The 15998-nt window shown below is 38.0% G+C and overlaps 1 protein-coding gene across 2 annotated transcripts in view; it reads right to left on the minus strand.

Moving 5' to 3' along the window:
- The window catches only part of LOC110101406 (splicing factor YJU2), a 76076-nt gene extending 61668 nt beyond the window's left edge, over positions 1-14408 (minus strand). The window contains exons 1-2 of one of the 2 annotated variants that reach the window (XM_020829288.2): positions 14387-14408; positions 13289-13621 (exon numbers count right to left, since the gene is read on the minus strand). In XM_020829288.2, coding sequence (XP_020684947.1) covers positions 13289-13486 — 198 coding nt within the window. In that variant the 5' untranslated portion in view covers positions 13487-13621; positions 14387-14408. Of the gene's footprint in view, positions 1-13288; positions 13622-13860; positions 13923-14386 lie in introns of those variants that run through there. The other variant, XM_020829287.2, reaches the window with a different exon arrangement.
- Between the last annotated feature and the right edge of the window lie 1590 nt (positions 14409-15998).

The raw sequence follows: 15998 nt of genomic DNA on the forward strand, positions 1-15998 counted from the left end.
GGCAACCCACAACTTCATTTCCACCCAGATCGTTGAATTGCTGGGGATGGAGTTAGTGGATACTGGAGAGTATGGGATGATGATGGGCACAGGAAAAGTGAAGATGGGGAGAGGAGTTTGTAGAGTGGTGCTGAAAATTCAGGGGATCCAGGTGAGGGAGGACTTCCTCCCCTTGGAACTGGGAAGCACTGACGTCATATTAGGGATGAAATGGCTGCAGACATTAAGGGAGACCAAGATCAACTAGGGGATGCTGAGGATATAGCTGGTGATAGGGGGAGAAAGAGGATGATTCAGGGTGATGCTGGGCTGACCAAGGCTGGGGTTTCTCTCAAATCCCTTATCATAACTATTAAGGGGGAGGGAGGAGGCTACTTGGTGGAGTTGCACCGCTTGGAAGGGGTCAGACTCGAGGAAGAGGGCAATGTTCCACCATTAGTGCAACCGCTCATACATCAGTTCAATGAGGTATTTCAAAGCCCCCAGGGTTTACCTCCTCAGAGGGAGCTGTAACACACCATCACCTTGAAAGCAGGGGAAACACCGATCATCGCCCGGCCTTACCGTTACCCACAAATCCAAAAAGATAAGATTGAGAAGCTGATCCGGGAAATGCTGGAGGAGGGGATCATCAGACCCAGCATTAGCCCTTTCTCTAGTCCAGTTCTCCTGGTCAAGAAGAAGGATGGGAGTTGAAGATTCTGTGTGGATTACAAGGCTCTGAATAAGGACACTGTACCAGACAAGTTCCCAATTTCAGTGATTGACGAGCTGTTGGATGAGCTTCATGGGGCAGTGGTATTTTCCAAGTTGGATTTAAAATCTGGATACGACCAGATCAGGATGAGAGAGGCTGATGTTCCGAAGACAGCCTTCAGGACACATGAAGGACATTATGAATTTCTGGTGATGCCCTTTGGATTGACTAACGCTCCTAAAACTTTTCAATCATTGATGAACAGGGTATTTAAGCAGCACCTCAGGAAGTTTGTCCTGATCTTTTTCGACGACATCCTGGTGTACAGCAGGACTGTGGAGGAGCACTTGGAACATCTGAGGGTCGTATTTGAGGTGCTTCAGGAGCATCAGTTGAAAGCCAACTTGAAGAAGTGCAGTTTTGCTCAGGCAAGTGTGGAGTACTTGGGACATGTGGTTTCCCAAGAGGGAGTGGCAGCGGATCAAACTAAAATTGAGGCAATACAGAGATAGCCACTGCCTAGGAACCTCAGGGAGTTGAGGGGTTTCCTAGGATTGGCTGGATACTACATAAAGTTTGTGAAGGGGTATGGAACCATCGCATGGCCCTTAACTGAGCAGCTGAAGAAACACAATTTTTGCTGGGGAGAGGCAGCCACCCAGGCGTTCGAGAGGAATTTTTATTGCCTCAGGTTACCTGACGTAGAGATACATCTGGTAGCCTATAATATATCGCCACGTGCTCTTACTCTTTACCGCGCGGCCCGACAACCCAACCCGAAACGAATATGTGCGGTATTTGCTCGGTATTGCTAGGTACTACTCGGTATTTGCTCGGTACTTGCTCGGAAAAGGAAGAAATGGCATCCCCGGAAATGAATTTGCTCGGCACTTGCTCGGTATTTGGTCGGACGGACGTCAGAAACGCAAGCAAGAGGGCGCTGGCAGTGGTAGAGCCGCAGCTGCGGCTCTTTCTTTCCCCGGTTTCACAGACACGAGAGGCCCGATCGGGCTTCCTTGTTGCTCGCGCTGGACGAACACAGGCAAAGCCGACCGGCTCTGCTCTCCCTTACTCTCGTTCGGACGAGCACAGGCAAGCAGGAAGAACTCCGCTCTCTCCTTCGGCTGGAAAGACTGCACGGAACCACTTCCTCTTCGTCGCTCTCTCTCTCTCTGTGTCGGGACGAACCTTCTCGTACCGAGCGTCCAGGCGGGCAAATACCAAGCAAATACCGAGCATTACCAAGCAAGTACCGAGCAAATACCGAGCATTACCGAGCAAGTACCGAGCAAATACCGAGCATTACCGAGCAAGTACCGAGCAAATACCGAGCAAAAAACGAGTAGTACCTAGCAATACCGAGCAAATACCGAGCAATACGCGAACATAGTAATCCCGGATTCGTTCCGGGTTGGGTCGTCGGGCCGCGCGGTAAAGAGTAAGAGCACGTGACAATATATTATAGGCTACCTGATGTATCTCTACGTCAGGTAACCTGAGGCAATAAAAATTCGTTCGAGAGGTTAAAGGCAGCCATGACGACTGTTCCTGTTCTAGCTCTTCTAGACTTTGGTCAAGTTTTTGTAGTAGAGACAGATGCATCGGGATATGGGCTAGGTATGGTATTGATGCAGAATCACAGGCCAGTAGCATACTTCAGTCAAGTGCTTTCATCCAGAGCTAGATTGAAGTCAGTGTATGAAAGAGAGCTGATGGCCATTGTCTTGGTTTGGAAAACAAAGCAGGGGACGCTCTATCCAGATGTGTGGGGGAGCTTCAGGAGTTAGCTCTGTCTGTACCCTTGATGGTCGACTGGGGGGGGCATCCAGGAAGAAAGCATGTTAGATGAGGAATTGGAAAAGATTTGGGAGGATCTACAGAGGGATAAGAGTACCCATCCGGGTTACTACCTGGAGGGGGGGAGACTACTCTATCAGGGGAGGTTTGTTATGCCACGAACCTCCATACACATCCCCCACTTGTTGCAGGAGTTCCACAGTAGCGCAATTGGAGGCCATTCGGGAGTTCAAAAGACATACAGAAGATTAGCAACAAAACTTTATTGGAAGGGGATGCATAAAAATGTGAAGGAGCTAGTGGCGAGGTGTGAAGTGTGCCAAAGGAACAAATACATGGTCATGGCTCCGAGAGGGCTGCTGCAACCCTTGGCACTTCCAAGCAAAGTTTGGGAGGTAGTGTCCATGGACTTCATCGACGAATTACCACGGTCAGAAGGATACATTGTTATCATGGTGGTGGTGGACAGACTGAGTAAGCATGCACACTTCATTCTTTACGACATCCCTACACCGTAGTTTTAGTGACAGCAACATTTATCAGGGAGATTGTTAAGCTTCATGGAGTTCCGGAATCGATAGTGACTGATCGAGACAAGGTGTTCCTTAGTCAATTTTGGAAAGAGCTGTTTCGAATGCAGGGCACTATCCTCAAGAGAAGCACAGCTTACCACCCACAGACAGACGGCCAGACGGAGGTGGTGAACCAAAGTGTGGAGACCTATTTGAGGTGTTTTGTGTCTGAGACCCCGCGGCAGTGGGCAAAGTGGCTGCCTTGGGCGGAATATTGGTACAATACCTTGTACAACTCTGCTTCCCAGATGACACCATTCAAAGTGTTGTACAGAAGGGACCCTCCACACTTGGTGCACTATGGGAGAGGTAGTACACCCGTGTCGTCAGTTGAGCATTATTTGGAAGAAAGAAACAGAGTAATGGAAGATTTGAAGAAACATTTGATGAGAGCCCAACAAATCATGAAAAAACAGGCGAATTCACAAAGGAGAGACATGCAGTTTGAAGTGGGGGAGAAGGTGTTCCTGAAACTACAACCTTACTGGCAGCAGACAGTGGCAAGAAGAAGGAATTAGAAATTAGCACCCAAGTACTTTGGGCCATATGAGGTGTTAAATATGATCGGTGCGGTGGCATACCGACTGAAATTACCCCCATCAGCCACTATACATCCAATATTCCATGTGTCTCAGCTGAGAAGGGCCATAGGGGAACATGCCATAAGTGAAGAACTTTGAGATACTATGACAGAGGACTTAGAGGTGGTTTTAGAACCATTAGAGCTGGCAGGAGTCCGGTCAAACAAAAAGGGCAACAAAAAAGTACTGATTAAATGGAGAGGCCTCCCAGATTTCGACACCACATGGGAACCAATGGATAGAATGATAGATCAATTTCCTTCCTTCCACCTTGAGGACAAGGTGAGTAATTGGGAGGGGAGTATTGATGTGCCGCCGGCCCAGGAGAGGACGGCTGGACCGGTCCATGTATACTCACGGCGGAATAGAGAAAAAGGGGGGCGGGAGTTAGAGGTGGGACGGGTTTTGCTTATTTCATTGTAGGAGGGAATTTTTGAATATGTAAGGATGTTTTAGGAAGTTATTAATGGTCCTTGATGTTTAATTAGTGGATTGGGGGGGGAATTGGGGGGAGTATCTTGAATTTGAAATCTTCATTTGAGATCTAGGGTTTGCACTTGGGCTCTTGGCTTTGTCGGAGATTGTGGAGAATACGTTCTTCCTCTCGGATCGAAGAACGATTGTATCTTTGTTGTTTTGCTTTGGTTTCTAGTGAAATACAAGCCTCTACTTGTGTTTTTCTCTCCGATTTCCCTATTTCCTGTAGTTTTCCTACTGTTTTACTACTGTGGACAGCAGTTTGCTGTTGTATTTTTACTAGTTTGGGTTAGATTACTTGCGAACTCAGGAAGTTCCTATCACAAATCCAAGGATTGTCATGCCTAGCACTTTCCTACCATGATCATTGAAAGCCCAACCATCATAGGATAGTTTAAACAAAAAATAAAACACAACTAATATTGTTCAAAATACAATAAAACAAAAATAAACCAAAATAACTAAATGCATCAAATCAGCTCATTAATGTCTAGTAGAGAGCCTTTTTAGCTCATAAATTAAGGTTCATTCCCCTTGCCTTAGTCTCTTTGGTTTCCCCTCCTTTAACTTGTGTCTCTTCCCTTCCCCTTGTCTTCTCGATTTTCCCTTGGGTTGCTTGTTGTCTTCAGTTTTTGTGGGCTGATTGTGGTGACTTGTGGCCTTCCTTTTCCCCTTAATTGGATGTGTTTCTCGTGGCTTTCCTTGCTGTTTTTTGTTTAGATTTTGGAGGGCTGTTTGTGGTGTCTTTTGGCATTCCTCTTCTCCTTAGTTAATTGTTTTAAATGAATTTTTAAGTGGCTATTTGGCTCCCCTTTTGTGCCTATATATAGAGAGTTTGAGACTGTTTTAAAATAATGATAGATGGCTGATTTTTGGAGATGAAAATTTGAGGGTTTTTGGAAAAGCTTGAGATCTTGTTCCACTTCTTCTTCTTCTACTTCTTGGGAAGGCTTGCGAGCTTCTCCTACCTTCGTCTTGGACTTCTTACCTCTTTCTTCTATCCACAAGTTCGATGTCACTTGTATCCTTCTTCTTGACAAATGCAAGCTCCTTTAAGTGTCTTTATTTAGCGTCATGTAAGTGTCAAGAGTTGTAAGTGTCATTTTTATAATATAAAAATGGCTTTTTTAGTATTTTGTGTATTTTTTATTATCCTAGGAAGTTTAACTTTTTGCTTGCAAAAATTAGGCTTTCGCTTGCATCACTGTCTTGATTGCCAGCTATCAAACTAGTAGTATTTTGATTGATATAGGAAATTCTAAAAATATCATTTTTTAAGTATTTTTTAAAAAAAATTGAATTTAGATCTTTCAAATTCAAAACCCACTACTAGGCCACTTTTTTTCTTTTCTAGTGAATGCAAAGGGACAAAATGAATGATTGCACTATCAATCACCTAGGAGAACATCAATTTACAATCATGGATGACTTCATTATTGTAGATGTCCCAATGAAGAATTTCAAAACATTTGACAAGAAAAAAAATTTTGAGAAATCAAGCCCTTAATATGGCAAGAAAAAATTTAAAGAAAAGTAGCAAAACATTTGATGTTCAAGGAAAAATTTTTCTTACTGAATATCTACTGCTAAAAATTATGGTCAACCTGGAAAACACTTTATATCATCAAAATAATAAGACAGCCCTACAGCCTATGGACTCCAAACTTTTGCTAAAAAAAGTTTCAAAAATGTTAAGCGAAGAAGATTTAAAGATTTTTCACCCCTAAAAAAATTCTTTACTTTGTAGAAGAATTTTAACATTCTAATGCACATTGAGTTCAGAAATTTACATTTTTTTAATATACTTGCAGAAAAAAATTATATCAAATTCAGCATGCAAACTCAAGGCACTCACCTCCTCTCAACAATTTCTAAGAAAATTTGGCAAGAAAACTCCAGGAACTCACCCCTCTAGGCAAATTCGGAAAGTGAGCTATAAAAAAAGTTATGGTCTAATACTTGATGTTCAACTTTCAAATTTGACGTTGGTTGACTTCAAGCTGATAAATTAACACATAAATAGCTTAGGTCAACTTTGGAGTTCTTTCCGAAATGACTACTCCAATAATTAAGCAAAAGTTAGGCAAACTTAAGCTTGGGATCAAAGAAATCTGGACTTAAGATCAAGTTTAAAAGTTCCAAGACTATTTTTTGTAGAAGTTCTAAGAACTAAGGCCCTCGGGTATCTGGCAATTAATCACCTTTATACTTAACTCTAAGTTTGTGTTTCATTACAAGGGAAAAAGAAATATCTAATAACAAAAATAAGTAAAAATTACAAATCTTTTGAGTGGTATTACTTAAGTTTTTGATATATGCCTACTTATACTTTTTCAAAAATCTGCTTATCAAGATTCAACCTAAGTCAATTAATTCCAACCTCATGAATTTGGACTCCTTTCAAAGAATCAAGCATCATGCCTACGTCATTTAAATCCATTAGAAAAAATATAACCCTAGAATTCAAACTCCTCCTTTGTAACAATATTCGTACTAAATATTGAGAATAGTCTTTTCTAAATAGCTAGTCTAGATGGTTACCCTCCTCAAGATGAAAACTCTCACAAAAAAGTAAAGCTCGTGCTACAAGCGACTAGCATAAAGGCATGTAAAAGGTTGAATAAAACTTGAAAAAGCTGTAAAAAAACTTATTCTCTTTATTTGGGACTTGTATATTCCGGTATTAGTTACTCAGCATAATCATTTTAACTCAAGAGCCTTGAGAACATACTCAGCTGAATAGCTTATACAAGAAACATTCAAAGATTGAGAAAGGCACAACAAAATCCTTATTTAAATCTTATTTTCATATATGTCTCATTCAAACTCTTACAAAGTTATTTTTATTTGTCGATATTGCAAATAAAAATCAAGAATGAATCAGAAACGGTCCTTCTCTAACATATTCAATGATGAAAGGCGCAACAAAGAAAAACTATAGCGCTTGGATTAAAAGTAATGTCGCAAAAAAGAGATCCATGATGAATAAGCTTTTAAAAAATAAATTCGCCACTAACAAGGAATTGACTTTACATTGAAAATTCAAAAAAAAAAAAAAATTGTGAGTAGATATGACTTCAATTCTTAGACTTCTTGATAAAGTTCATCAAGGACTTCATTTGACATAAGAAAAGCTAGAATCTCAAAAAAACTTTAGCACTTCGATTAAAAGTAATGTCGCAAGAAACAGATCCATGATGAACAAGCTTTTAAAGAATAAATTCGCCACTAACAAGGAATTGACTTTACTTTGAAAATTCAAAAAAAAATTTGTGAGTAGATATGACTTCAATTCTTAGACTTCTTGATAAAGTTCATCAAGGACTTCATTTGACATAAGAAAAGCTAGACTCTCAACAGAACTGAGTTTATCCTCTAATAAAGTAAATTTCTTCATCACATCCTCAACGAGTGACTTCATCGTGGAGAGTTGTTCTTGAAAGCCAATTCTATTTGATCAACGCAATTTTTTATCAAAAGCAAAGAAGAATTCAATGCATGAACCATATTACTTAAAGCTTCAACTTATCTATATATAAAAGACATTTCATTGGACTCTCAGAGTAAAATGATTAGAATTATGAGCATCATGGCTTTGCTCTCGAAGAATTATCATTTGAGACTTCTAATCCTTATTGTAATCAATAGTCACTACCAACCATTAAAAAAGTGGACGAGGTGTCCGCATTGAGTCGCGCCTCAAGTCGAGGCGGAAGTCATGCGTATCGGGGCTTACGCCTCGAACCATCCAATGAAGTCTACGATTTTTTAGCACGAGGCTTACGCATTAGAGCGTAACGCCTCAAGACAGTACAAGGCACCGCCTTGAAATTTTTTTTCTGTATATATGTAAATACGACGCTGCCAATTCGTGTTCGCGTATTCGCGTATAGAATTAGGGCTTCCTGTGAGAATTGAAAGGAGAACTGGATGCGAAGCCGTGAGGGAAAGAGACGAAGCCGTGAGTGTAGGAGACGAAGCCAGAAGGAGACGACGCAAGAAACAAAGCCGAAAGCAATAACTATTTCGAAAGCAGGAAAAGAAGCCGAAGTTGTGAGTGCAAGAAACGTTCAGGCCTAGGTTAGGTCGGAAGAGCAGTGTTGTGTGCCTTGACTTTGACGTGCAACAACGAAAGCTTGAATAACTCCTGATTCGGCTTTCTTTCATTCGTCCGCTCAGTACATGCTCCATACTACTAGGTACATGCTCGGTACCGCTCAGTACATGCTCAGTACCGCTAGGTACATGCTCGGTACTGAGCCAGTACTGCTCGGTACTGAGCAAGTATATACTCATTACTGAGCGGTACATGCTCGGTACCACTAGGTACATGCTTGGTACCAAGCCAGTACCACTTGGTACCGAGCAAGTATATGCTCGGTACTGAGCGGTACATGCTTAGTACCGAGCCAGTACCGCTCTTAAAAACAAACAAAATTACTCTTACAATAAAATTTTGTACTCTTACTCTAGCAGGTCGAACCCCGCCAGGAGGCAGCGCCCCCTTGGACCCCCGGCAGATCAGTATATTATTGTATTCATGTTGTTCTATTGTTGATTTTTTTTTGTGATTATTTAATATTTATTTCTATAAATTATTAGCATGACTAGTGGCACAAGAAGGAAAGATCCTGCATAGAAATATGGAACTCAAGTTGAAGTGTCAGGCGAAGGTGCAAAGAAGGGATATGTTTACATGAAATGTAATTTCTATGAGAAACGCATAACTGGTGGCGTCAAGAGGCTGAAGGATCATCTAGCCTGCACTCATGTCAATATAGGACCATGTGCAAAAGTACCTAATGAGGTGAAAAATGAATGTACAGATTATTTAAAGAAGTTTTCCACCACAACGGAGGTCACACAAAGAAATATGGAAGAGATGATAAAAAATTCTTCTTACTATGGATCACAGCATGAAGGTTCCAGTAGTGGAAGCCATCTAGTTTCTTCTAACCGAGGCACTCGGGGTCCCATGGATAGATTTATGATAAATATTGATGGCGATGATAATATAAACACTCAGGATCATCAGCCTCCTACTACTACAAAAGAACTCAGGAACAGAGTTTGTTTGGATATCGCCAGATTCATCTATGAAAATGGGATTCCTTTTAATGTTGTTAGGAGTCCGTCGTGGATTAATATGTTACGATCTATTGGAAGCTATGGAAGAGGACTACAACTTCCAAGCATGTATGAACTGATGACTTGGATGCTGAATGAGGAGGTCAAGACAACTTCAAAAATGGTGGATGATGTTAAGAATACTTGGATTGAGACAGGAGTCACAATAATGTCAGATGGTTGGTCAGATATTCGACATAGAAGTATTATTAATTTCTTGGTCAGCAATCCATATGAAACAGTTTTTCTAAAATCAGTGGATGCTTCAAGTTTTGTAAAGGATGCACAATTATTATTTGAAATGTTGGATGGAGTTGTTGAGGAAGTGGGTGATGCTTTAGTAGTACAAGTTATTACTGATAATGCAAGTGCATATAAAGCTGTCGGGAGAATGTTAATGGAGAAGAGGCCTCACTTTTACTGGACTCCTTGTGCTGCACATTGCATTGATTTAATGCTTGAGAGGTTGGGACAGTTGCCTCAGCATAAATCAGCCCTATTGAAGGCCAAATTTGTTAGTAAGTTCATATACAATCATTATTGGGTACTCAATTTGATGAGAAAATTCACTGACAAGGAAATTATTAGATCTCCTATTACGAGATTTGCTACTGCATATTTAACATTGCAGAGATTCAAGGAGTTAAGACAATATTTGGAAGCTATGTTTGCTTCTGAAGAATAGGATAAAAGTTCATGGGCAAAAAAAACAAAAAGGAAAATAGGTAAAAAAATTATTATGAAAGATGATTCATTTTGGCGTAGTACAAATTATGCTTTGAAAACAACAACACCATTAGTTAAGGTGCTTAGAATGGTTAATGGTGAGAGGGCCCCGGCTATGGGATTTATTTATGAAGCAATAAATAGAGCTAAAGAAGACATTGCAAAAAATTTGGGAGGTCAAGAAAGTGCCTATAAAGAAATATGGGATATTATAGATAAAAAGTGTGATCGTCAATTACACCAACACTTATATACTGTTGCATACTATTTAAACTCTCAATTTCATTATGATAAAGACTTTCATGTTGATAAAGAGGTGAAAACTATTTTGTATGCATGTATGGACATATACTCATTTCTGAAGAAGACTACCTCAAAGTGAATGATCAACTTGAGGAATTTCATTTGAAAAAGGAATATTTGGATTTAGAGCAGCACAAGCATGCTACAAAATACGATCTCCTGGTATGTTTATAATTTGTATATTTATAATTTTAATTTTAATATTTATGTTTAAGTCTTCTACTTCAATTAATATTCATAAAATACTATTTATTTTCATGTAGAACGTTAGTGGAGTCAGTTTGGAGATGATGTTCCTGAATTGAAAACTTTTGCACTTAAAGTTCTTAGCCTAACATGTTCGACTTCTACATGCGAGCATAATTGGAGCATCTTCAATAAAATTCATACTAAGAGAAGAAATCGATTGGCGACAGATCGAATGAACAAATTAGTTTATGTTATGTTTAACAAAAAACTGAAAGATAGACATCTCAAATGACATAAGCATGGAAGCATTAATAATGAAATTGATCATTTACTTGTTGATGATTTACAATTTGATGATGAATTGGTTACTCCTAAGAATGTTGATGTTTCTAAAGTTGAGGCAGAAGAAGAAACTCATGTCAGTGAAGATAATGAAGCAACTACTATGTATATAAAAGAAAAAAACAAAGTGAAATTAGAGCTTCAAAAAAATTCAAAAGTATTCTTAAATATAATGAATTATATTTTATGTTATTATTATTTCATTCTAGAGCTAATGAAATATTAACTAATATAGGTGATAAAGGAAAAAATATTATAGATGAAGAAGAGTTTGAGGATGACTTTGACATTAATTATAAAGATTTTTCTAAAAACAATCAAAGTGATAATGAGTCTGCATTGGGTCTTGATCCTAATGGGATGTTTTATTTTTAAGTAAGCTTATTTTAAGTCTTCTTTTCCAATAATATACTAATATTATCTTAGAACAAATCATCAAATTCATAATTGGCATAATATTTTGTCATTATTCATAATTTTAAATTACTTTTTTATCATTTTTTATGCTTACGCCTCGATCCGCCTCGAGGCTTACGCCTCGCCTAGCTTAGCCAAAACGCCTCGATTCTCGATTTCGTCTTTTAAAACATTGGTCACTACAACAGTATCAAAACCCAAAATAACTTTGCTTGTATATTTATCAATAGTCAAGAGAACCAAGTTCCCAATGCCAACTTTTTGGAAGTATCTAAATTCTTCTCCCTCGTAGTGTTAAAAATATTCTCAAGAGATCTTGCCAAAAAAACATCAAAAGCAGAGAGATTGTTAGATTTTAGGTTATCAACAAAAAAATCAAGAAAAGGCAATTCTTTTGGGACAAAACTATGAAGAGGAGCATCTGCAAGGCACTGTAATGTATTCACCCATGTAGATTCGATGAGACCGTACTCGTTACAACTATTGGGTATGAACCTTCTCAGCTTTAATTTTATCTTGAGCTTTATCTAAAAGGTCAATCACAATAAAATGTATTGCAACATGACCAAAAGGATCCAAAAAAATACTTTTTGGCTCAACTCCTATTTCGACTATAGTTTTTTTTTTTTTTTTTTTTTTTTTACCATCTACTAATGAAAATTTGACCCAAATGAAGGATACAGGAATCCATTAGCTAATTCTAAAAACTCATAGTTGATTCCTTATTATGAATAACTACCTTATTCATTGGTTCAATCTTACCTGTCACTAGCTCAATTATTAACTTTTTCTAAGGAATTATTGATTCATTTGCTAGTTCATTTACTGGAACATTCATAGGATCGACTTGAGGAGCCACTTGTTTAGTAAAATTATTAGGAACATATGTCATCCTACTCACCTCACCTAGCTTTATTTTCACCTTTCTTTAAGTGACGGCTTATACAAAAGAAAATTCTTTTCTTCCTCTATTTGTCGCTTACTCTTGTATTTTCAACATTTCTTGAGAATATTGTCAATCAACGCTTTATTAAGAGGATCGTCGACTTTGAGCTCAAGAATTTAATCCATCTAGATTTGATAAATAAAGAGTTGCATAACACTATAAAGTAAAATGATGATTCAGCTTTTCAATCTTCAAATAATGGCCTCATACCCTTCTTTATAGACTTGCTTTGTTGTCGATATGCACGACCAATCAAATCAATATCATTAATGTTATGATAACTCATCAAGATAATATATTTAATTTTATTGCTGTTTTTAATGAATGTTTCCCAAAAATATAAAAGAATTGATGAACCAAATGTACATCCAAATATTGTCCAAATCAAAGTCAAGTCAAGTCGTACGCATTGAATGAATCATGACCAAGGTTAGTCAACAAAATCAAAATAATCACTCTATTGAAGTTGCTAAGATTTTAGAAAATTCACCTTGATTTAAAGTCAGGAATATATCATTTTCCATTACACTCAGCCTAAGGATCGTCTAGGCCAAATTGCTTGATCATTCGAGCATTTTTTTGAAAGGAACTAATTCCAACTCACCAGTATAATTCGCTCAAGTGCAATAGACACTCGCCAACACTCTAATAATTAAAGTTAGCAAACAACTTCCTATGGATTTAAACTTTACCACGGATTCAATATGTATTCTTTATGCATTGATGGCTATAAGTCTTATATATTTAATAGTAAGCAATTACTAAGCCTTGATATGTACTTTTTACTAGTATAGTTTAAATGTTGTCTTTTTGTATATTTGTATGTCAATCAGAGCTTATAAGTAAAGAGTCAAAAGGGGGCCAAAAATAACATACCACTTATACTCAGATCTTGTACATTCCATAATGTAATGAAATATCAAAGCTCTTCTCACTCTAGATTCTCTTTTCTCTTTGGTTTTTCTCTTGTTTTTTGGTTATTCTTGTTAGTAAGATTATAGTGTTACAATTTGGAATGCAATAGAAGCAATCATCATAAAAGTAAAATTAGAAGGCAATCATAAGGCTGCTCAAGATATATTTGTATAATGCAGAGAGAATCGAACAGGGATACCTCCCCAATAACATCTTCCTTCCGGGAGTTGAACTTGGTTCCCTTGTAGATGTAGGTGCCACAAGTGGCGCAACGGATGCTCATGGGAAGCATCATGCGGACTTTCATCTGCTGGTTCTTGAGCTGCCTCCTCCTGGGAATCTTCGCCGGATCGAAATCCGGCGGATAGTACTTGTTAAGAACCTTCCGCTCTCCCATCTTGGCCTCCTACCTCCGATCTCCCGATGCAATTCCAACTATCCCCAACTGAGAAATTTATCGAACGGAGGTCCGATCCGACAGGAACAACGTCGTAGAAGGCGAAGACGCTTCTTTTAGCACTCTTTCAAAACTCTACTTCAAAAGAAGGAAAAAAATTAACCCTAAGGGGCTGTTTGGTATCGGATTTACAGCGGGATTTAATTCGGATTTAAGCTAAATCCAGACAAACGGTTTTTGTGCGCGCGTTAAATCCCGGCGATGGGTAATTTCCGGGTTTAAGGATTTACGGCTTAAATCTCGGATTTACTAAATCCCTCGGTTCGGCGGATTTACGGGATTTGGCGAAGAAGCGCGCGAAAGGAGAAAGTTACCTTCACAGCCAGCGATCTCCCGTTGTTGCTTCCGATCAAAATGTGGTAACTTCCGATCCGACAGGAAGGTAAGGTCGTCGAAGGATCGAAGTCGAACAGCCACGAAGGAGCCGAAGAAGCGAATCGTGCAATCTCCACACCTGCGAAGCAACGAAGCCGAACAGCAAAGACGAAAAGAAAAAGATGAAAGCCAAACGTGAGGCCTCTAACTTATTATTGATTAACTTAATTAATATAATTTAAAATATTAATAATTAAGTAAATTAATTAAGTATTTAATATTATAATAATTAATATTATAATTTGTGACTAAATTAATTATTTAATTTATCTTAATTGAATAATTAGTAATATAACTAATAATTAAATGCTAATATAATTAGCTTAATTAATATAACTTTAAATATATAGTATTAAATATATAATTAAATCCCATGATTCCGTAAATCCTGAATTTACTAAATCATTCTGTTTAGAGGATTTAACGGGATTTAGCCGAAGAAGCGCCCGAATGGGAGAAAGTTACCTTCACAGCCAGCGAGCTCCCTTTCTTGCTTCCGATAAAAATGTCGTAACTTCTGATCTGATAGGAAGACATCGAAGGAGTGAAGTCGAACAGCCAGGAAGGAGCCGAAAAGTAATGCGTGCAATCTAATACACCTGCAATGCAACGAAGCCGAACATCAACGACAAGAAGAGAAGATGCAAACCCTAGGCGCCTCTAAGTTATTATTGATAAATTTAATTAATATAATTTAAATTATTAATAATTAAGTAAATTAATTAATAACTAATTGTATAATTAGTGCATAAATTGATTATCTAATTTAACTTATTTGTATAATTAGAAATTAAATATTAATATAATTAACTTAATTAATATAACTTCAAAAATATATAATTAATAGTGTTATTAATAATTAATGAGTACTTTGTACTTAACATGTTATTAAGTTTATAACACATTAATTTTTATTTTTAATGTGAAGAAGATAATTATAAATTAATAGTGAAATCCCTAAGGGCCTATTTGACAACAAGTGGGATTTAATAAATCGTGTAAATTTGGATTTAGTAAATCTAAAATGTGTTCAATCTTTTTTTTTTTAATTAAAACCTGCTGAATGGCCTACGTGTTAATAGAAAAAAATGATTACAAAGTCCTTAAGGGTGATGATCAGCTCACTAATGCTCCAACGAGCTACAAAATAAAGAAAAGAAAAACCTAGGAGCCGACAATCTCCACTAAACCAAACTAAAAAAAAAAACTAGGAACATTCTACTGATGCTATAGAGAAGCATCCAAAAAAGAAAGATAAATGATATGAATTAAAGCTCGATCTCTCAGCAAAAAATGTTGATGACGATATAAATCAGTTTCACCTGCAAAACTGAAAAGTTGTAGAGCAAAAGGGTATAGCACAAAAATATATACTTAAACAAATGCATATAGAAAAAATTTAGACTAAAAAGGAGAGAGAATTGATATAAGTCGCTATAGCAGAACTGATCTAAATGAAGGCCCCACTGCAAGCAAAAATAGGCAAATAGACTGATAAAGCTTAGAATTAAGATAGTAGAAGCTTCATCAAGTTAATCCACAAGCTACTCAATCCAACACTCAGGTGCATACACCAACCAGATTTTTAAATAACCACTGCAATCAACCCTCAACCAGCTTTTTAAATAACACGAGCAGTAGAGGATAACACCAACAAACCAGCACATAAGCATCATGTTAACAGAAGCACCCAGCCCATAGGCACAGCAGAAAAATAAAAACCCAAGACCATAAAACAACAGCTTAAAGTCCCCAACAACACAGCGGGAATCCTCCAAAGAATCCCAAAAAATTAGGCGAAAGGCATTCCAGCAGCTAACTGGAAACAGAATCTAAACCAACAAACCAGGTAAATGAATACCATAGGCACAACCGCCCAGAACCCCATCCAAACTTGTACACAAACCCCGAGCATTCCAAAGATGCACCCTGAAGGAAGGAGAGTACCAATGGGATAAACTCACAGCAACATGGACATTGCAATCATAGCTTAAGTCCAAAACCATCCAGACCACAACTATATTGAAGAGACCCGAAAGATGCAAACATAAGAGAAAATACAACACTCATATAATCA

This window comes from Dendrobium catenatum, unplaced genomic scaffold (genome assembly GCF_001605985.2).
Source record: "Dendrobium catenatum unplaced genomic scaffold, ASM160598v2 fragScaff_scaffold_853, whole genome shotgun sequence".
In the NCBI taxonomy this organism is placed as follows: Eukaryota; Viridiplantae; Streptophyta; class Magnoliopsida; order Asparagales; family Orchidaceae; genus Dendrobium; species Dendrobium catenatum.